Genomic DNA, 22,267 nt, shown 5'->3' with positions numbered 1-22,267 from the left:
TCAGATGGGAAATGCCTCCAGGGTCAATTTCAGCACCACAGTTGTGAATAATGCTATATGTAAAAGTCATAAGCATATGAAATGCAGTTTCCAAGTTTGCAGACAATGTAAATACTGGAGGCAGGGCAGATAGGGAAGGAAGAAGAAACCAGTTTCAATTTGGTGTGGCTTGTTTCCTTTATAGAGCTAAAGGAAATGGAGATGACACATGTTTTTCCCAGCTGAAAAGTGTAAGAGTAACAAGTCAGAAAAAAAAAGGCACCATCCCATTAGATACATAAGCCTCAGCAAAAAAGAAAAAAAAAGTATTGGGGTGTAGTAAATGCAAAGGACACAGAAATAAGCAGCATTAATCAAGCAACAAGAGGACATGAGACAATCGGTGACAATCGGGCCACACAGGTGCGGCTTAGCATCAGGCCTCACTAGTGTAGTCTCTGAAAGGCTAGAAGGTCTCAAAAGATCCCCCTAGCAGTTAACTTATTCTTCCTAGAAAACTGGTCCTAGCAAATGGCAGCGTTTCGAAAAAGTAATGAACGTTTTTGTCATAAATGAAGAAAGCACTGAAACAAACCAAAAGTAAAAATTCCTCCATGTTCTAGGTCAGGATCGGCAAAGTTTTTTGTATAAAGGACCAGAAAGGAAACATATTAGGCTTTCCTGGCCATCCTGTCTCTGTCTCAACCACTCAGTTCTGCCACTGAAGCATGCAGGCAGGCATAGAAAATATTGAAACTAGTGTGGTGGCATTCCAATAAAACTTTATTTACAAACACAGGTGACAGCCGACTGGAGTTTGATGATCCCCACTCTGGGTGAATAGGAAATCCCATCAGAATCATTTTATGTAGACATTTGTCGTTGGAAATGAACTACCCAGTAAGCAGATAAAACTACCAATATTAGCAAATTCAAGACTTCATCAATTTCTGAAGAGAAGAAAGCTGAAGAGTTTGGCAAAAAGTATTAGGACAGAGTTAAGAATGTGTGGTCAGGTGGCCTTTCCCATTCCAAAAATATTTTCTATACTTCCACCTGGAGCAATCATGAAGCTTCCGGCATTAAATAACTTTTAGTTGGCAATTACATTAAAAACAGCAAAAGATTTAAAAAGTTGCCCTGGCCAAATAGTGATATGAAACTCTTCATGAACCTCAAATCGTTTCCCCAAAATATCTGTACAAAACAAAACTCTCCCTTGCAAGTCTCTGGGCTACTATAATTTTTTATTTCAGAAAAAATTCTTGCTCATAGAGTTCTTCTCACAGCACTTTTTTTTTCCTTTCAGCTTCAAGCTATTTAAAATCCAGAATATTCTTGTTAGTGATCATCCATTTCCCTAACTACAAACCTTAGCACAAATTACCCGCCACCAAAAATGAAGCCAAACCACATGCCTTCCTATTAGACCCCAGTGGATGCCTGGATATAGTCGGTTTTTAAAAAGTCAAAGATCATTCCCCATTCCTGATTCCACCATGTGCTGCGCAAGTCACTTCTCTGAGCTTTTGCTTCCCCTCTAAAGTCGGAGAACAATGTCAGTCTAGTAACATGATCGTAAGAATAAAATTATATAAAGCTCATTCCCTTGTCTAACAAATATTTCATTCTCCCTTTGTGGTAGATTTGATTCTCCTAATCTAAGGAATCCCTAAAAGGGAGGAAAAGAAAAAAAAAAAAAAAACCCTGCATTTCTTGGTAAGGAAAAGTCCTCAACAGCTCCTCCTAGGAATTTGGAGCTGACGTTCTTTGCACAGCCTTCTTTAACTTTGCTTATTTGCTCCTAAGCCCACTTTTTCCAACTCCCATTCTTTTCCTCTTATTTATGTACATTTTTGCCATTGCAGGATCCTGGCGTGTGTGTGTGTGTGTGTGTGTGTGTGTGCGTGTTCTAAGATTTCAGTATTTGGTTAATAGTGTTAAAGCAGGGATGGAATTAAGTAGTTGTCTTTCTTCAGAGATTCCTGAGTTAAGAATAGAATTGAGGCGGTTGCCAACCCAGCATGCCGGCCATGTGACCTTGGTCCTCTGCTCCTCTTTTCCATTCCCAGTGCTACCAGCAAGGTGAATGCACCGTGGCTCACTCCCTGCTTTCCCACACAGCAAACCCCTTGCTCCCTCCTCATAGCCCTGATTGAGGCTCTTTTTCCTTGAAACCCCTACATTTCTCAGTTATTTGCCTACATCAAAACAGTTTCTCAGAACATCCAGAATACATAGGCTCAGACATGGAGAGTGAGTGACAGTGGTGGTGGTGGTAACATCAACAGCAAAATAATAGCCTGCACTTCCATGATTTCTTACCACACATCAGGCACTTTTCTATGTTCTTTAAATACCTGAACTCATGTAGAACGTTCACAACAACCCTGGGTAGGTGCTGTAATTCTCTGCATTCTATAGATAAGGAAACTGTGTCGCTAAGAACTTAAGTAAATTACTTACCCAAGGTTACACATCTATGAAGTGGTACAGCTGGCACTGGAATCCAGTCACTATGGCTCTGGAGTCTGTGCTATATTGTCACTATAGTTCTTTTTAGTTCCATTGCTCTGAAGGTAACTAAACAAGTGTTTGTTAAGTATTTATTCAGTGTACCAGCCAGCATTTTGCTAAATACTGAAGACAGAACTATGAAAAAAGTAAAAGAGTTTCAGTCCTTGAAGTATTTACTTTACACGCTAACTGAAGAAGTGAGACATTGTAGAATGGAAAGGGCTTTGCAGTACAGCTCAGAACAACTCTGCAATATCAGGAAAGTGAGGGATTTTTGTGGACTGTGATAACAAAGAAGTAGAACTTGATCTCATTCTTAAGGGCCGGGGAGAATTTGGAAGGAGCAGCAGGAGGAGAAAGCCTGAATTCAGCCCCAGGCTAATGACAAGGAGAGTCAAAGAGGCCATCTTGGCTAGGGAGATAAGTTTGTGTTGGGACGTGGTTTGTGTTGAACAGATGAGGAAGATACTGTCCAAAAGAGAAAAGATGTACCTATGATTTCCAGCTTTCAGTCCTGTGTTGAGGCCTAAAATGGGTATACGAATGCTTACTTGTTAGGGTGAGAGGCCTGAGAGGGTACAACATCATGCCCCACGTAGCAAATGGTTATTTCTGTATTCAGAACTCAAAAATTTCCTCTGACAACTGGAAATTTCAAGGAGGAATTCCAAGATCATAACATAGGTTACCACCACTTGTACCATTAAAATATATGTGTGTGTGTGTGTGTGTATGTATGTATATATATATATATACACACACACACATACATACACACAAATTTCTTAGATGCATCCAATGTTTAAGCTGACACCCATTTACTTAGAAAACAATAAGAATGGGTCTGTATATTCCTTTATTTGATCCTCGTAAGAACTCTCTGAGGTCAGTATTATCCTCAATTTTGAGAAGGGACTTAGAGGCTCACAGACTTGAAAGTCTTACCCAAGACCACCACACGATTGCATGTCTCTTGAGTGAAGTCAGGAAGGCTTTGCCCGCACCGCAGCTTACCGTGGTTGGTCGTGGAGGTCTTGAGAGGTAGGCCTGAACAAGACATTGGCGTTCACAGTTGAGCCAAGAATTCAGTGGTGTTCACAGTTGAGCCCGACTCGCAGAATTGCTAGAAACTTTCCTTTAGACACCCAGAGCTGCCTTCTTTTCAAATACGAGTACTTTCTCATTGTACATTGCAGATGCAGAGGAGATGACGTCCCCTCATGGCGCGTGTGCTTCATAGAAACGGCCCACAAGTCCTTTGTCCATATCCCGCTCACGTGGGCAACCAAGGGCTTTACTTATGTAACTAAACAGTTACCTGTACTCTCAGCTGCTCCTTACTTAATGTGTAAAATGCTTGGGAAGACATGCTTAGAAACTTACAAGTAAACGCCACCAGAAAAGCAAAACTATTCCTTCATTTTCAGGCTAAAAGTCTGACCAAATAAATAAAGATTAAGTTTTAGATCAGTAAACCAAAAGGGAAGTGTGGTATGGGTACGGGAAGAAAGCAGCGAGTATTAATACACTTAATGTGACCACAGTACCATTTGCTCTGTAGGTTTTAATTATGCCCCATTCCATATCCCCTCATCCTCTGATTCCTTAAATTCCGAAATAACCCCAGAGAAATCTTTCTGGTTTTGCTTGGAAAGCAGCACTATGTTTCTGTGCCTGTGCATTCTAAAACAGTCCTGTCAAACGTGAAACCTAAATATAAGCTGACAGAAATCAGCTACTAACAAATTAAGTTAAATTAATAGAGGAGATGCCTGGAATACAAAGGAAATATTTTTTTCCAAGAATCTCTCTCTCTAGATGCTAGGTTGAATAGTGAGACTAAAGCAAACCTCAGCCTCCATCCACAACAAGCCCTCCCCTTTGCCTTGTCATCTTTCCTAGAGAACCCTGCATGGGAACCCTCTCCAGAACTATTGCTCCCCCTAGTGGCAGCCTCCAAGCCCCATCTACCAATTTTATGGGCATATTAAAAACATGATAGATTGGGGGGAAAATGCTAGACCAAGAAGCCCTATTTCAAATCCTGACCCTGCCACCAAATAACTATGGACCCTTAAGCTAACGCGTTCAGTTTTATGAATATAAATCATTTATAAGTATATGCAATAAGTGACAAATTTAGATTTTGCCCCATGTAGATTTTTTTCTTAAAAGAATATTTTAAACTGTTTTTTTATGCAGACAGATACTTTAGCTTTTTTATCTTTGTACAGACAGTTTATGGAATAAAAGGCTATGTGAATGCTAAATCTCAAGATCCAGATTCCTTTCCATTTCCACTATTCCCATCCTAGTTCAAACCCTAATGGCTTCATGCCTTACGTGTTGGATCTCCTCTCTTCTCTTTACCAACTCTGTGAGAATTCTTTTCCAGGCTTCAGACAAGCAGAGAGTGTTATGGTTCAGTCATTAACACCAGTGCCTGGAGGAACTCATGTAGCTACAAATGCTAATCCCAACCTGAAAAAAAAACAGGCCCAGTGAGGGAGCAGGGTTTACCTACTGTGCGTGAGAACAGGTAAACGCAGTAGTTCTGTGGGGGTGTGGGGGGGATGATCTGAATATGGCAATCTAATAAATTGGGGGGAAATTGGCCAATATCATGCACCTCTCTTCTTTCCTCGCAATCTTCTCATCCCCTCTCCTTCTTCACATTTAATTCTCCATTCAGAGTGTCCCACATTATCAATGGAAGGGTCATCGGAAATACCAAATGATGGCCTGGAAGTACTTATCAACCTCATTTCAACAGTTCTTTCTGCTGAGTAGGAAAACTTACTTCAACTGGGTTTTAGAAGTAGATAAACTAAGATGCAGGAAGGTAAAGGGATTTGCCAATGGTGGTTACTTAAATCATAGCAGGACCAAAATAAATTTCAGAAGACCTGTCTTCTAGCTTCCTGCTCTGAATGTTCAATTCATGAACCCTCGCTGTAGAGAAGACAGAGATAGCAGAGATAGTGCCAGTTTTAGGGAAGCAACTGTCCCAATGAACTTGGGAATTTGGCAAATTTTAATCCCTGCCTTGTGAATGTGGTAAAAGTGAGTGATGATCTAAGTTCAATCATCCTGAATAGTCAGTTCTGGTGAAATTTGATGAAGCCTGCTTCCCTTATTCCTGTTTGGAAATGGTTATGGAGATATAGATGTTCCTGGGAGATCATAAAGCTTTAAGTCATAAAGTCAATTTTTAATTTTTAAAATCTGAAACAGCCTGAACACCTAAAGAGATCTAGCAATGATGCTTTGTTAAGATTCCTTTAGAAAACAGTTACATTAGTACTTAAATATTGTATAGCTTACCGAAGATAAGTGAATTGTGTAGTCATCTTTCTCTTATTAGCTTCTTTGAAATAAACTAACAAACTAACGTAATTGTTTGACTTTGAGAGAAAACACCTAGTATCTATTGGACGAGTGACTGAATGAGTGCATGAGTTTCTGTCACAATCTCTACAGACTCTCTGTCATCCCTCACAAAATTTTAGCTCTAATTCAATGCCACAAAAGCTAACTGTCCCCAGTAATAGCAATGATAGTCTGGAATGGCACTGAATCAAACACAAACCATCCAGAAACTTCCCTTTAGCTAAGGTTTTCTGTTTCCTTCCCCATTTTTACCACAACTGCCCATACATAAGTAGATTGAAGATTGATTGATGCAAGCCTTGCTTTTGCTCTTTCCTGCCTTTCCTCTGACAGGAGGTAAGAATAAGCAATGCAATAGGCCCCAGGCCAAAAGCAGCGTTGAGGAGACCTGATTCATTGCCAGACTGGTCACCCACCTCAGAATAATTAAGAGCTGACTAGAGGCGGTGCTGAACTGCAAATACCATAGAGTCGGGAGAAATGGTGAAGAAAGAAAAGAATTGTAGAGTGGGGAGAATGTGTTGCTGGGCAGGAGAGCTGACTCCTAGTCTTACTTTCACCACCAAGTCTTGTGAGTTCTCCTGACGTTTTTATGATATTTTCCCCCTTTCCTGATAAACAACCCCTGCTCCTGCTTGCCTTCTACAGATGGATGTTAATGTGATATTAGGTGACCAGATCTTTGAGCCTTTTGAAACTAGGGAGTTGGAAATAGTCATGAAGATGGAAGTGACTTAACTTTTAAGAGTCCAAACCCCAACTCTAACCCATTTCTGTGCTGCTGAATGATTTATCAACCCAAGGCCCTACCAGGGCCAGGCACGGGACCTCTGAGTTTCCCACTGCTTTTCTGGATTCCTACCTCCACAAACACGTTCCAATTATCGTCCCCTTCACCAAGTCCAAGACGTCAGCTCTAGTCGTCCTTAATCAGCAATCTGCCTGACTGCCGTGACGTAGCAGGTAGTTCTTAGAAATGGCCTAAGTCGAGAGAAGAACAAATAGTAGACTGAGGTCGGAGTGGCTTTTGAAGCTCGTGGTATAGGCTCTCACCGTTTGATTCTGGTCATTCTTACTCAGTAAAGCTAAGTGTCTGAGCTAGATAGTGATTATTCTGGAATTGTCTCTACCGCGACCCTGTGGGGCAGCCTTTACCTTCATTCTACTGGGCACCTTCTGTACAGAGGGCCCTCTGCCAAGTATTGTAGAAGCTAAAACAATAAGATCTGAGTTTTGTGCCTGAGAATGTTTGCAAATGAATGAAGGCAGTGTGTGTATGTATGACTACCTGGAACTGAGATGTGAGTACACCTCCAGTTGCCTTCAAATTTACACAAGGTCCTCTCACTGATATTTGATTTCTGGCTTCCTCTCTCCCTCTTCTAAGCCTTGACAGATGCCTTTCTTCCTATCTGGAAGCCCTGCCTACTTTTCCACATCCAACCAAGTCCCATTCCTCCCTTACAACTTTGTATTTTCCTTACTAAGTCTCCTCCAGATCCATCAGCACCATTCATTCTAGCCTCTCTCACCCCTGCTGTGTGTATTATATGTGTTCACTGCACACACGCTGTCCACTCCAACTGGTAGCATTTAGATCAAGTAATCAACAAGCAGCATAAACAGTCAAAAACCTCCTTAGTTGGGATTGCTACCTGAATCACACCAATCACAGTATGTAAGAGAGCCTGGGTTCCTGAGTGTCACTGTGGCTGCTTTGTTCCTGTTGTTAAAACAGGATTCTAAATATCTCTTAGATTCCTTCCTGCTTTACCAACATTGATTACCAAAAAGGACTCAACTGATCTGACCGGGTCTGCATTTCTTTTCTGTTCCAGGATTCTTCTACAACCAGATGATTCCTTACAGATCCTGGCACCAGTGGAAGCTGATGTGGGTTTCTACACTTGCAATGCCACAAATGCTTTGGGATATGACTCTGTCTCCATTGCTGTCACATTAGCAGGTAACATGAAAATCCCTGTTCAGTTCCATTCGGAAACCATTATTGGGTGGGTGCCTACAATGTGCCAGGCAGATCCAGGGATACATAGATTAATGAGATCCAGACCTTGCCTTCAGGAAGTTTACAAACAATACTTATAATTAAATGAAGGTGATGTGTAGTATGAAGTAGAATGAAATAACCAAAGAGTTTGCAAGGGCATTTCATTCCATCTGGGAGGTCGTAGAGTTGGGATGAGTAGAAGTTTGATAAGCAGAGATGGGGGAACTATTCTGGACAGAAAGCACACCATGAGAAAAGGAGATATGTACAAATAAGAGGCATGTTGGGAAACATAATTGTGACCTAGGATTATGGAATGTTCTCTTGGGATCCTGTCATTGCTCTTTGTTACACCCATTGCAAAGAAGGGTTTAAGACCCATGGGGAATTGAAATTCTGTGGTCATGGTTGAAAGCCAGAATTGCTCTTCTCTCTGATTCTGTTTTATTTCAACCTCTTGCTCTAATGCACCTGACAATACTTTGTCTTCATCATGGACCTTAGACAAAACATTCTACACATGGTGACTTAAGAAAATTGAGATTTGGATTATAGTGTTCCCCTAGGTTGTGGTCTTGTAGAAGTTCTTTTTTTTTCCCCCACTTTGTCTGTTTTCTTTTATTCTAGAGGTTCTCAGGTATTCTTCTAATTTTTTTTTAATTAGTTTCAGGTGTACAAAACAATGCACTAGTTAGACATTTCACCCCTCACAAAGTGATAACCCTCTTCCCCCAATCTATTGCCCCTCTGACATCGTATATATCTATTACAATTCCATTGACTCTATTCCCTCTGCTATATTCCATATCCCATGACTATATATAGTAAATTGAAGTTCATTTTTATAAAACCTCTCTTACATAGGACAGATCCTTGCCTTTGAAACTAAAGAAGACCTTAGATACGTACTAGCTGGACCAGTGCCCTCATTTCTCAGAGGCCAAGCCACCTGAGGTCACACAGCCACTGAGCTAGTAGTGGGAAGAAGAAGGGAACTGAGGTCTCCTAACTCCTGGCTGGCTCATTGTTCCCTCCACTTCCCCACTGATTCTACCAAAATAGGATCCTTTTTCTCAGATCTGGGCCATGCAGTCTTTGTGGCGGTATGTTGCATGTGTTTGTATTTATTCTTTTCAATTGCTGCTCCCATCAGATGATTCAGTAGATGCTAGAAAAGCCAACATCACCCCACACTGACCTCATCGGTCCATGCCGGGATTATGTTGTCACATTGTTTTCCAGTCACACATGCTACTCCCTTGCATATCTGTTTAGCAACAGTATTTTTGCCCCCATGACCTAAAGCTGATCTGAGAAGGGACCTTTAGCAGGAGGCTTTACAGAGAAGATGAAAGTCAACAGTGAATACGGCAAGTTAGGAGCCCTGGGGTGGATTAAAGACATATTATTAATGCCTATTTTTTGTGTGTGAATAGAACATTTGCTTTTCTCCTAATGTATTCCAGTCACAAGCTTTATTCCCCTCTTTTAATACAGAGTCCAGATGCTCAGCACCAGTCTTGTTAAATCTCTTCTGCTTCCACCCTCCAACCTCCTTTAGCAAGGGCACTGCTGACATCCTTCCAATTGAGGGCAAATAGTGGCTCTTACAGGATTAACTCTCTTGTTTATATTTATCCAGATACGTTTCAGCTCTGTCACAAACTAAATACCCTTTGTTCACCTGAATTTAATATGATTAATGGAAACCTGTGTGGAATTAAGCAAGGCAATTGAAACATCAGACTTGTCTTCGGCTCTTTGAAGAGGAGCTATTGGAGGCTGCCAAAAGGTTCAAAGCCAGGGAAGAGAGACAGAGCAGCCAGAGAGGCACCGGGGAAGGGAGGAAAGGGGCTGCCTGAGTAGGTAGATCACAAACACCACACAGGGCTCAGGGAGCTGCGTCCTGTGCTTCAGCGATGGGGTTTTTTCCGGTCTGCTGGAAATTCTGGCAAACAATCCCTCTGAAAGTTAAGGACCAAAATGGACATGTTGCCTTAAGATTGTATTTGTGTCTTTACCTGGGATTGTCATCTACCCCAGTGTCATTGTCTACACTCGCAGAATTAAGGCTCAGTAGCTACTGTTGTAAGCACACCCTCTGCCAAATATTGTCGACATCCAGCAGAAACAAGACCTGAGTTTTGTGCTCCATAATGTTTCCAGACTAGTGAAGGCAATAGATGTACCCAGGATTAGTTGGAATTGAGAGATAGTTTCCTTCAGATGTCCACATCAATGTCCTGGGTAGCTCTGTATAAGATACAACCTAAATATAACCTAAATACGGGGGGAAATGGGTATCATGCATTTCTAAGTTTGATTACCAATTATACTACTTATTAGCCGTGTGATCTTGAACAAAATGTAAAACCTCATTGAGTCTTTGTTCTCATCCGTAAAAATGAAATTAATAATATTTTACAGGACTGTTGTGAGGTTAAATAAGTTTGCATGTGTGAAAAATCACTTAGCCCAATGCCAGGCACATAGTTCACACTCAATAAATGTTTTCTGTTTTTTCTCTAGCTCTTCTAAAATGAAACACATCCTGAAAGCAATTCTAAAATGTGTAAAACATTAGCCCAACCTTGCTTCCATGTATTTTTCACTCTCAGTCTTCACACTGAAATTCTTCAAGTACGGACTTAAGAGCTGAGTCAGCTCACTTGCAATCAGATCCTCATGGTAAATCTCAGTGCTTCTGTGCTTTTAAAGACACTGCAGAGTTTGGGTTTTTTTGGTGGTTTTTTTCGGTTTTGTTTTTTTTTGTTTGTTTGTTTTTTATTTTTATCTTCATTCAGTTCGGTATGAATGTAGGCCAAAAGGGAAAAAAATTTGAGGCTCAGAGTGCTCAGGTATCCCCATGATTTTGTAAGGAATGTGTACGGGCTTTGGTCTTGCCAATGCACCTGAGCTGACCAGATGCAGGGAAATTTGTTCATAATAATTCACAAAGGCAGGCATAGCATGGCAGTTAAGCCTGCAGGCTTTGGAGCCTCGTGGTCTCGATTTGCATCCTGGCTCTGTCACTCATTTCCTAGCTATATAACCCTGAGCAACTTCTTTACGCTCTCTGACTCAGCTTCTCTATTTGTAAAATGGTGATTAAAATAGTGCTGGACCCAGAGGGTTCTTGTGGAGATTAAATGCATTCATAATAAAATGCTTATCATTGTGCCTGGCATATAGCAAGCACTTAATGTTTATTAGCTATCATTATTATTGTGAGGATAATGCACAAAACAAAAGCCAAGTTAGTTTTACAGTAGGGAAGATTCTTTTTCAGAGACCAGAATGCTCACAAACCCTCTGTGTCTCAATGTCAACTGGGGAGGCTGCAGCAGTGCCCAAATTCCGAGCAAGGGAGGTGGCTGGTGATAAGGAATATTTCCCATGGGCCTCAGGAAGGGAGGCCTGATGAACTCTCCCTGACCCACAGCTAGACCTCTCCCGCTGAGTCACCCTGTGCTCGGAATTCAGTGCGTTTCCTCTTCTGCCTCTCAGGTGCATTGTAAGCTCACTACTCTCCCCAATTTGCATTTAAACAGGTAAACACTGTTTACTTTTAGACACACCAATACAGCCAAACCTTCCTTGCTCTGCCCTCGTTGGGCCTGTAAAATATTGTCTCTGTCTTTTGCTTCTCCCCAAACTCATCCATTCTGTGTTGATTTCATTTTCTAAGTCTCAGAGATTTGAGAGGAATCTGCGAGTGTCTCTCAGCATGGAGATAGCCAGTGTTTCCCTCTCCAGCAACCTGGCTCAGGAAACTCACAGCCATGTAGACCCCGTGGCACAAAATGCCTTCCTGTCCTAAACTGACTTAATTGGACGCCGGTTTTGCTGCCGAGAGTGTAGACAGAGAGTAGCACACAGTAGAGGCGAGGGGGGAAGAGGGAGGGGACTCTAAGAATATCACCAAAATGTCACCTACCTAACATTCGGAAGTACTGATTACTTTTTGTCCAGGCAAAAACAGGGCTAGGTAAAGGAGCGTTTCAGGTGTATACAAAGATAGGCATAAAGATTGAAGAGCCACCGACGAGTCATATTCAGCACTCAGCCAGGTTGCTCAGAAATCTTCTGAATCTGATGGTGTAAGCAGCATTTTGAAGGAAAGCGGTACTTCCCTGATAAATTGCTTCAGTCTGGATCCGTGGAGTTGAGCAATACTTACCAATGCAGATGAGGCCTGCCCAGGTGTGGGCCACTGATGAGGTCATAGCCAGAAGGGAAATGTTTTCGGTTGTCACTGACTTTATAAGATCACAAAAGGGATACTGTAAGGCCTGCCTGACATCACCAATGGAAAATGAGAAGAAGATGAGGGATGAGCAGATCTTTCATTGAAAGGAGAGAACACAGATGAGCTCATTCAAAGTTTCGACAGCAAGGGAGAAACAGAAAATATTTCTCCTTCCCTGGCATGTTTTTCTGCGTTTTTATGAGTTGAATAGCTGACACATATTGTGTCTAATAAAGAGATCACAGAAACCTCTCTGGGAGAATAAAAATAAAAGGCAGTTGCTTTTGAAATTTTTTTTCTTTCCCTTCCCCATCATGATTTAGTAGCTGCAATAAAAGACAGGCAGTTTTGTAAACTTTTCATAATGTAAGTCATTTCAAATTGGCATTTCTGGATTTTTCATCCAGCAGTTCTGCTAACCAGAGGAAGACTTTGCTTCATAGAGAGTTTGACTCAGAGAGGGCCTTGTCACCAGTGGCAGAGACTGACAAAGAAAGGTTTGCTCCAGTTCACTAGGACAGAGGGAAAGGCAGACCAGTTTGGCTGTGTTCCTGGTGGTATGCTGAACCACAGGATAATTGATGGCCATGGTCTTTGAGCTGCCATTAGGGGACCTCCTTGTCTGATAGAATACCGAGTAGCCAAGGTCCTTAGGTTTTTCCTCAATACGTACACTGTGCAGCTTGCCCACTGAAGACCCCTAGCTTTTGTAGAACTTAGATAAAATAAAGTTATAGCAGGAGAATCCAATTTACTCTGTTCCCCAGGAAACTAGAGTAAACAAACAAGGAAATACAAATGGTCCAAGCTAGCTCATCTCGAATCCTGAAAAAGCAATTCCCACATCAATCCAATGGAATGAGGAAGGAATGGGTGGTGGGACAGGTAGCGGGGCACATCGTATCCTTGGTCGGTTGCTTCTAGGAGAGGCTGCAGTGTCACACAACCGTACTGGGTATGGGGTCCCTTGTCCAGGACTCTGCAGTGGAACGTGCAAAAGAAGTTGTGACAGCCCCACTTACTGCCTTAGTCTCTTGAGGAATCATCAACTTCAATTGAATGATTAGAAGAGGTAAACTGAGCAACCTGACATACTGGCATAGGCAAAAATTATCTTTAGAAAATAGTGGAGAAGAGGGCAGCCATGTGGCCTGGGAACGTTCAGGAAAGGGCAGGCTACCCACTTCCTTAGGTACTAAGTGCACTACAATATGTATATTGAAGGCACACCCACTTAACAGAATCACAAGAGCTAAGAAATTCCAATTCCTTCTCAATTTTTATGCAAGATAAATAATCACAATGTTGACGCTGACTCATCAAGGAAAGGTTACATCAGGTTAAAACTATTTTTTTCTGCTTTATCCAGGTGTAATTTATATACCATAAAATCCACTCGTTGTAGGTGTGCAATGCAGTGATTTTTTTTTTAAGCAAATTTTTTAAGTCGTATAACTATCACACAATCTAAGGCGGTGGGATTTTTTCAAAAAAACTTTTTTGTGTGTTTTAAGTGTGGTTTTCCAGGACCCATCAGCTCCAAGTCAAGTAGTTGTTTCAATTTAGTTGTGGAGGGTGCAGCTCACAGTGGCCCATGTGGGGATTGAACCAGCAACTTTGTTGTTAAGGGCACCACGCTCTAACCAACTAAGCTAACTGGCCGCCCCTCAAGAAAACTTCATTGAGGTATAATTCACATACTCGTACTATGACAATTCAGATATTAAAAGTATACAATTCAGTGGCTTTTCATACATTCCGAGTTATGCATCCATCGCTATACTCAATCTCAACTTTATAGTATTTTCATTATCCCAGAAATAAACTCCACACCTCTTTACCATCACTCCCCAACCCCCCAACTTCCTCCAGCCCTAGGCAACCACTAATTTACTGTGTCTCTGTAGATCTGCCTATCCGTCATACAATACATAGTCCTTTGTTACGGATTTCTTTCCCTTAGCGTAATGTGTTCAAGGTTCATCTGTGCTGTAGAATGGATGCTGCATTCCTTTTTGTAGTGGAATAATAGTCCATTGTGTGAGTATACCACATTCTATCCTCCGTTCATCAGTTGATGAGCAGGTAGGTTGTTTCCATTTGTTGGCTATCAGGAATAATGCTGCAATGGACATTCATGTGCAAGTTTTTGTGTGGACATAGGTTTTCATTTCTCTCGGGTATATGTACCTAAAAGAAGAATTGCTGAGTCATGTGGCACTGGTAATGTTTAACCTTTTAAAAAACGGCCCGTTATGTTCCAAAGTGGCTGCTCAAGTTTATATTTCTACCAGCACTGTATGAGTCTTCCAGTTTCTCTATATTTGTGGTCAACACTTATCTAGTTTCTTTTATTCTGGCCACTCTCAGGGATGTGAAGTGATAATTCACTGTGATTTTAATTTGCTTCCCCAATGACTCGTGGCATCAGAAATCTTTCCATGTACTTATTAGTCATGTATCTATCACCTTTGTTGATGTGATAACTTTGGTGAGGTAGACAGTGCAAAGGACCTGTGGACTCATTTTTTATTGCTGCCATAACAAATCACCAAAAACTCAGAGTCTTAACACCACACAAATATATTATCTTACAATTCTTAGGTCAGAAGTCCAGCACAGTCTCACCAGGATAAAATCAAGATATTAACGGGCTGCGTTCCTTTCTGAAAGCTCTAGGAGAGAATGCTTTTCCTGCTCATTCGGGTTGTTGGCAGAATTTGGTTCCTTGTGACCTAGGACGCTGTTCCCTGTTTTCTTGCTGGCGATAACCTGAGCATCATTCCCAGCTTCTAGAAGCCGCTGCATTCCTTAGCTCTTAGCCGTCTCCCTCCGTCTTCAAAGCCAGCAATGGTGGGTCGAGTCCTTCTCACATTGTCTCTCTGACAAATTCTTCTGTCTCTGTCTTCTGATTTGCAGAGTTTATGTGATTAGACCGGGCCCACCTAGGTAATCTAGGAAATCTCCTTATTTTAAAGTCAGCTCATTAGCTACATAATTCCATGTGCAACATGTGTTCCCTTTTGCCATGTAATCTACCATAGTCACGGGCTCCAGGGATTAGGATGCAGACATCTTGAGGGCCATTATTCTGCCTACCATACCCTGTTTAAAAGACAGCCTATTTTCATCTGACTATTGCCAAAGACAAATGCAAATCTAGTGTTAATAGACCTTCCAGTTTTTCCAAGTATGCCCAACCAAAACACACACACACACACTCACACTTTTTTTAATCTCTCCCTTTTTAACTGAGCCCAACTAATTCAAATTTTTTAAAATTCTATTTCAATCTAAACATGCCTGTGCTCTGAACATAAACTGGAAGCTACCAGTACTCTGATTAAATCTTCCATATTCTATATTCCCAGCTCATATTGTATACCTCATTGCCGAGATATAGTCAGAGTATTACCTGAAATGTAATAACAGTCTATTTTATTAGATTACACTAACTAAAACCACGTAATGATTTGGATGGGAGAGAAACATTTGTTTTTACTATTACTATTAAAAAAGGGAGTTTATTGTAACAATAGAATAAGTAAGATTCTAGGGAAAGTGTTTGCCTCATTGCAAAATTTAGAAACAGATTTAGAACTAGTATAAACCTGTGTCCTTAATGTAAACAGAGGCACATTTGGGTCTCCTTTAGACCTAAGAGTTCTACGGATCTCTTACACACAAATAAAAGTATAGTGGTCCACACCCACCACAACCAGCTACAATCTCTCCTTTCCTGAAACTCTAACATTTGCAGATTTACTTCCTTTATTTTTGGGAGAATAGAAGACTACGTGGCAAAGAAGTACAGCTTTTGCAATGATGTCTTGGAAAAATAACAGATGAGAGGAAAAGTTCTCAGAGGACTGGTAGGGAGAAAGAGTGCAGAGTAAACAGAGTGGGCTGAAAGACCAAATGCTGACTCGGGAAGCAGGAGGTGGAAGTGAAGGGGACCTTGCAAGAGAGACAGCAGGACAGGATGGAGTTAAAAATTTCTGAGCTACAAAATGCAAAAGGCATTTGGAAGGAGAACCAGACTAAAAAAAAAAAAAAAATCATGCATTTTAATATGACTATTATCTGTAACAAAGCCACTCTTGTTGAAATTGCCAGGTAGCCAGATCCTGAAAAGTTTCTGGCGAGCAAGCAATGGTAACTGAATATTAATAGTCAGTATCCATCATTAGTGATTTCAGACGTATACGATGTTATTTGTAAGGGTTTCATATGTTCACTCTGATTGTGGTCCCTTAAACTTTGCTTAACTCATAAGGTCTTAAATTCTTCCAACAGGGAATTCTCATTTCAGTGAATTTTTGCAGATGTAACTCTAGGGTCCCTTGAAAGGGACCTAGGCTAATTGCATTGTAAGTAGAGGCTAGCGTTTCTCAAGGCATTGCTTTGATAATATTCTCACTGATTACTGGGCATTATCCATTAATTCAATCTGAGTTAATACAGTTTGCCTAGTTTTAGGTATTGAAGAATGTGAGATTTCTAACACCTCACATCTGTATACTCAAATATTTTAATTAATGAGCATCACTATTTTATTCACCTTTCTCTTGGATTGAGATTTGGATCTGCCATGGATAAGACAACTCTTTTTTTGAACAGTCTCATGGGAGTTGCCAGCAAGTCAGCCTAATATATATTGTTTCATAACTTCTCTGTAGTAGACAATTGTTGGAGTCTCCAATGCGGTCAGCCTCAGTGTGACTTTGAAGCTCTCTATGTCTGACCAGGTACTGACCAGGTACTGATTCCAATTTCAGGAGAATCCATTGTATTTCAATTATTTCTTCTAATTATCTCTTGTGTTTAAATTATTCTAACCCTCATGGTTCTTCAGAACAGAAGCTGTTGAGTTCCTTCTCGCTAACAAATTATTTCCCTTTCCTCTTTCCTTTCTTTAAAGTTTCCTTTTCTGTGTGTTTTCTTAAGTTCCTAATACTACTAGTTCCTCCTAGCATGTTCTCTCCCTAATATTAGCATTCTGATAGCCAACATTTATTCAAACCTCACTCTCTGCTAAGGCACTGTTCTAACAGTTTTGCATGTGTTAATGTACTTACTCCTCTCAACAACCATAGAAGAAGAAAGCTAAGGCACAACGAGATTAAATAAGTTGCCCAAGGTCATTCAGCTATTAAGTGATGAGGTCCAGGCACCTGGCATGTAGGCTGCACTTCTCATGCCCGCGCCCCCTGCAAGCATCACTAGCTTATCATTTATGCTGCTGTTGATGCTTCTCAGTCCTCATGACTGTATCTGTATCAGAGCAGTACTCCAGGAAGATTCTGCCAGTCGCTAGTTTAGGTGTCCCAATCTCAAACCTCTTTGCCATTTATGCATCTCCAAACCTGCTTGCTGCTGTCCTTGTTTCCAGTGTCCCAGTAATCACCAACAGGTCTTCCCGTTCTCCTGGGGAATGAATCCACATGCACACTTGCTAGCACAGATTGTCTCTGGCTGAATGGGGAGAATCTCAAGTCTTTGAAGTACCATTGATTTCCGATGGCTAAAGATAGTAAAGACCCACTTTCAAATCATGAGACTCACTAGAAGAATTGAAAGAATACCCATTTGATCCATTCATTTAATGAGTGAACAAATATTCATTAAACCTGGATTCATTCGCATTTGATAACTACGATGACAAACAAAATCATAAATAGCTGATGGCTAAAACATGACAGATTATGTCTTGTTCACATAAAGTCTAAAACAGATTATTGCACAAGAGAGTTTTTGTGGTTTTGGTCAAGAAGTGTCACACTTCACTTCTGCTCACATTCCATCTGCTAGAATGCAGTACCTTGCCAACAACCTAAGCAAAGGGGCTGGGAAATGACCTTGCTGGGTGCCCAGGAAGAAGAAGAAAAGACTGGGATTGACAGCAAGTCCGTCTCTGCCATGACTTCTAAAATGGAAGGCATCAAGGCATCGTGCTGTTGAAAACAACGTTTCTATTAGCAGAGGTCTGGACTTTGGCCCTAAGAAAAAGTTGCTTACAGTGCTCTCCGTTCTTGGCTGCACGCGAAAAAACAAACCTTCCATCTCCTCTGGCTCTCTCTCTCGATTACCTTTATACTGGGCCAAAGTTATTTTTCAAGCACATATGTTCAGATTTTTTCCCATTGGGCTTTGGTTTTACCCGGAGTCACACATGAGGGAAAGAGGCGTGAGCCAGAGCCCAGACTGTGCACAGGAACGTGTTTCCGAGCCTTTGCTCCTGGGGCTGCATCTGTCCCTGCCTGACTCCCCATGATTTCATCCTTCAGTATCAGGACCGTGCCTGCTTGACTGAGTACCTCTACGATAAAGGCACCATGAGATGGCACCACTGGATATGGATACACATGTTTTAGCTACACCTCAGGTTCACCCTTTGTACAAGGGCTGCCCTTGCTTACCGTGATTCTCCGAAAATAAGCCCGGTCTTATATGAATTTTTGCCCCAAAAGACACATGAGGGCTTATGTTCAGGGGATGTCATCCTGAAAAATCATGCTAGGGCTTATTTTCCAGTGAGGTCTTCTTTTCGGGGAAACACAGTACGAGTGAAGCTCTATTTCCCCCGTTCCGTTACTTCTAATAGGAACCGTAATCTAAAAGCTAAGGGGTAGGGTTGGATGAGGTCTGAAGGAACTGAACGAGAATGATGCTTTCAATGTTTCTGTTTCTGTCTAACTCTCAGTGGGGCTTCATTCCTCCCATTGGGCCTGATAAATTGAAAAGATTGCCTTTGTTTCCATTTCCTTGCTTTTGTTAAATTTTTGCAGCTGTAAAACTAGGCATAGTCTCCTCCTGTGTCTAGCTCTCATTCAACTATGACGCAAATTTAGAGATGAAATGGAAGAGTAATATATAAACCCTGTCAATTTCCATAAATTAACACTAAATTAATCTGCTGGCACAGGCTGATTTACTGCAATGAAATGGCTGTTTGCAACATGTCCGTAGTCCTGATGGCTGAGGCGCAACTCGGTACAGAGGCTCTGTGATCGTGACCTCGCACTCTAGGCACTTTTTCTGTTTTGCCTGTTGTGAAAGCCTTTTTGGTGGGGTGTGCCATGACCTTTTCTTAGCATTCTCCTAGCTCAAATGCATAAATTATCATTTCACGGCCTCTTGCATCTCTACTTTTTTCTTCTTAGTTCACTTCCATAATTAAAGTAATACTAGTTAATGTGATCGTAATTGAACACAAGCATAGGCATGGCGTCACGTAGCAATACTCACTTAGTAGGTGATCAGCCAAGTGCTTTGTCTGAACAATGGATCCCAAAGCTAATAAGAATGTATACGTAGGCTGTGCTAACATTAGTACCTGTAGGGACAGGACAAAGGCCTTATTTTGTTGTTGTTGTTAGTTGGCAATTGAAATAAGAGTTCCACCTTGAAACTTTCTAATAGAGAACCAGTAGTCTCTCAAAGGAAATCTCAGCTCTCACCAAGAATCAGAGAAACCCGTTCAAGAAAAACTGAAACAATGTAATTCATTGATTATCAAACCTGGCTGCATATCAGAATCACCTAGGAACTTGTTAAAAATAGAGATTACAGCTTCCATCACACCACCTGAGATTCGGGTTTAATAGGTCTAGAGTGGGACTCAATAATATATACAAGCTTTTTCTAATAAATGTAAGAGAGTCAATTGATTACCAAACATTGTTTTCATTATAAATTTCTATTAATTATAAATACTTGGATAACTTGGTGCTTTGTCTTAACAATGGATCACGAAGGTAATAAGCGCGTATATGTAGCCTGTGCTAACATTAGCACCTCTAGTGACAGGACAAAAGGCCATTACTTTTCAGCAAAAGCTCAATATAATTAATTAAGGGCTGGATTTAATTCAGTGACATTTGAATTTTATAGCTATACACTTGCAGCTATAAAAACCACCTTTATTATTAAAATTCCTATAGGAAAAATAACTTGGTAATTGTGAGTCTGAAACTCTCTGGTCCCTAACCTGCTTTTCCCCATTGGCACAGTTGTTTTTATTACACAGTGAGGCAACTATTGTATTATAACAGGACAGATTATGTTTTTAACAAGTGCCCTGGGGGTTCTGAGGCAGCCAGTCCACAGTCATGGATTTGGGATCCCCAGTTACAAGTACTGGACTTCAGGTCAAAGTTCTGGAGTCTAGTTCAGCCCTACTACTTGCTGGCTCTCTGGCCTTGGACAAACCATGAGGCCCTTCAGCCTAAGTTCCTTGTCCATATAAAAGGTAGAAAATCTTTACCTGCCTCTCAGTTATTATGACAACAAAAACAAATTCAGATAAAGCACGTAGCACACGGTAGCACACAATATGCACATACAAAAGTCGGACAATTAAGTTCACGAACTTTCCACTGTGTAAGTGCATGGTGGAAAGTTAGCGAACTTAATTGTCCAACCTACATATATATTCATTAACTGGATACTTATTGAGGACCTACTATGTGCCAGGATGAGGTGGTATGAATAAAGAAGAGCACAAGAGAATATGATCCCTGTTTATATGGAGGTTACACGGTGAAGGGCGGGAGGCAGAGAACACACAAATACGGTAAATTCTGACAGTTCCAGTGCTTATGAAGAAAATAAAATTGGTGATGAGATACATAATGATTGGCAGGAGAGCGAAGGGGTGCATGTTTTAGATGAAGTGGTTGAAAAAGGCCCCACTAGGAGGTGATATTTGCACGGAGACATGAACCGCCAAAAGGAGATAGCTGTGCCAATGTCTGCAGGTGGAGAATATCAGGGAAAAGGAACAGCCGGGACAAACAGATGCTGATGCCGTGGAGGAGGGAAGGGAAGGCCAGTGTGGCAGAAGCACAGTGAAGGATGGGCGTGTGGTCTCAGGGAGGTCAGAGAGGTAGACAGCTGGACCTGAACCCATGGGAATGGCTGGTCCTGAACAGGAGCTTGAAATCATGTGCTAATTGCACTGGAAAGGCATTGGATAATTTAAGCAGAGGAGTTATACGATCTGACTCATGTTATAGAAAGATCATTCTGGCCATCATGAGAAGAGACTGTAGTGAAGGAAGAGTGGAAGCAAAGAGGCCAGTGAGGCTCTGCAGTGGTCCAGCCAGAGAAGAGGCAGCAACAGAGAGGCTGGTGAAATTTAGGGTACGATTGGCGTTAGAGCTGGGGAGCCTCCTATGGGTGGGGAGGGAGGTAAGGTAAATATGCCGGTATTTATTCAATGTCATTGCAGCTGCACTTCCCATTATCACCCTGTAGTAGTCTCAGGACCCATCATAGTACAAAATCATTCATCTTTACATCAGGTCATGTATAATCTCAAGTATACGGAATATAGGTGAGATAAGGAAGAAGACCCCTAGACAGTCAAAATAGACATGGAGAGTCTATGCACCTATTAAAGGGGAGCGCCTCAAAACCTTCCTCGATTTCTGCCCTTAAACATAGGTCTAATGAGTTTAATAATCTATGCCTAGAGGCCATTGAAAGTGGAGAGGAGAAGAAAGAGGGACAGCTTGTAAGATAAGGCTGTGTGTTAGTGCCAGCTGGACTAAAGGCTAGATGAGGGAGAAAACAAAGAGTATAAAAAAGCAGACGTAAGACAGAATTGAAGTATGGTTTTCTTCACAACTAAGGAAGGCGCGGATGAATAAATATTATTGTAGAATATCCTACCTATAAAAGGATTGAAACAAAATTAAATCCATTTGACTTACAAAAAATTAAGCTTAACATATATGAAAATGATTTCATGTGGACCCTTATTTCCCCAAGGTACTCACTAAATGAATTTTTCATTGTATTTTGTGGTCGGGTACACAAAGTACTGGATTTTTAGCCCCAGCTGATAAAGGCCTCTTAAAATGTAATGTATACAAAATTTCCCCTTCCAGGAAGATGGCATAGACATACTTTTCCCTATTCCTCCTACTAAATACAACTAAAACACATGGACATTATGTATAAAACAAACACAAGAAGGCTGAAAAGTGGAAAGGAGTAAATGGACTGGCTAGGGACCTTAGGAATTGAAGAACAACACAACTGTGATTTCCTTGGGTTTTCTTTTTGCCCCCTAAATCCTAAACTTGTAGCTAAAGAAGGCAGCCACCAGAAAATGCAAT

General features: G+C 41.2%; 1 protein-coding gene across 3 annotated transcripts in view; it reads left to right on the top strand.

The window, feature by feature from the left end:
* The window catches only part of ADAMTSL1 (ADAMTS like 1), an 887,009-nt gene that overhangs the window by 795,573 nt on the left and 69,169 nt on the right, over positions 1-22,267 (top strand). For all 3 annotated transcript variants that reach the window (XM_033123965.1, XM_033123964.1, XM_033123966.1), the window contains one exon: positions 7,725-7,852. In XM_033123965.1, coding sequence (XP_032979856.1) covers positions 7,725-7,852 — 128 coding nt within the window. The remainder of the gene's footprint in view (positions 1-7,724; positions 7,853-22,267) is intronic.

This window comes from Rhinolophus ferrumequinum, chromosome 12 (assembly GCF_004115265.2).
Source record: "Rhinolophus ferrumequinum isolate MPI-CBG mRhiFer1 chromosome 12, mRhiFer1_v1.p, whole genome shotgun sequence".
Lineage (NCBI taxonomy): Eukaryota > Metazoa > Chordata > Mammalia > Chiroptera > Rhinolophidae > Rhinolophus > Rhinolophus ferrumequinum.
This window is presented reverse-complemented; position numbering and strand designations above follow the sequence as displayed.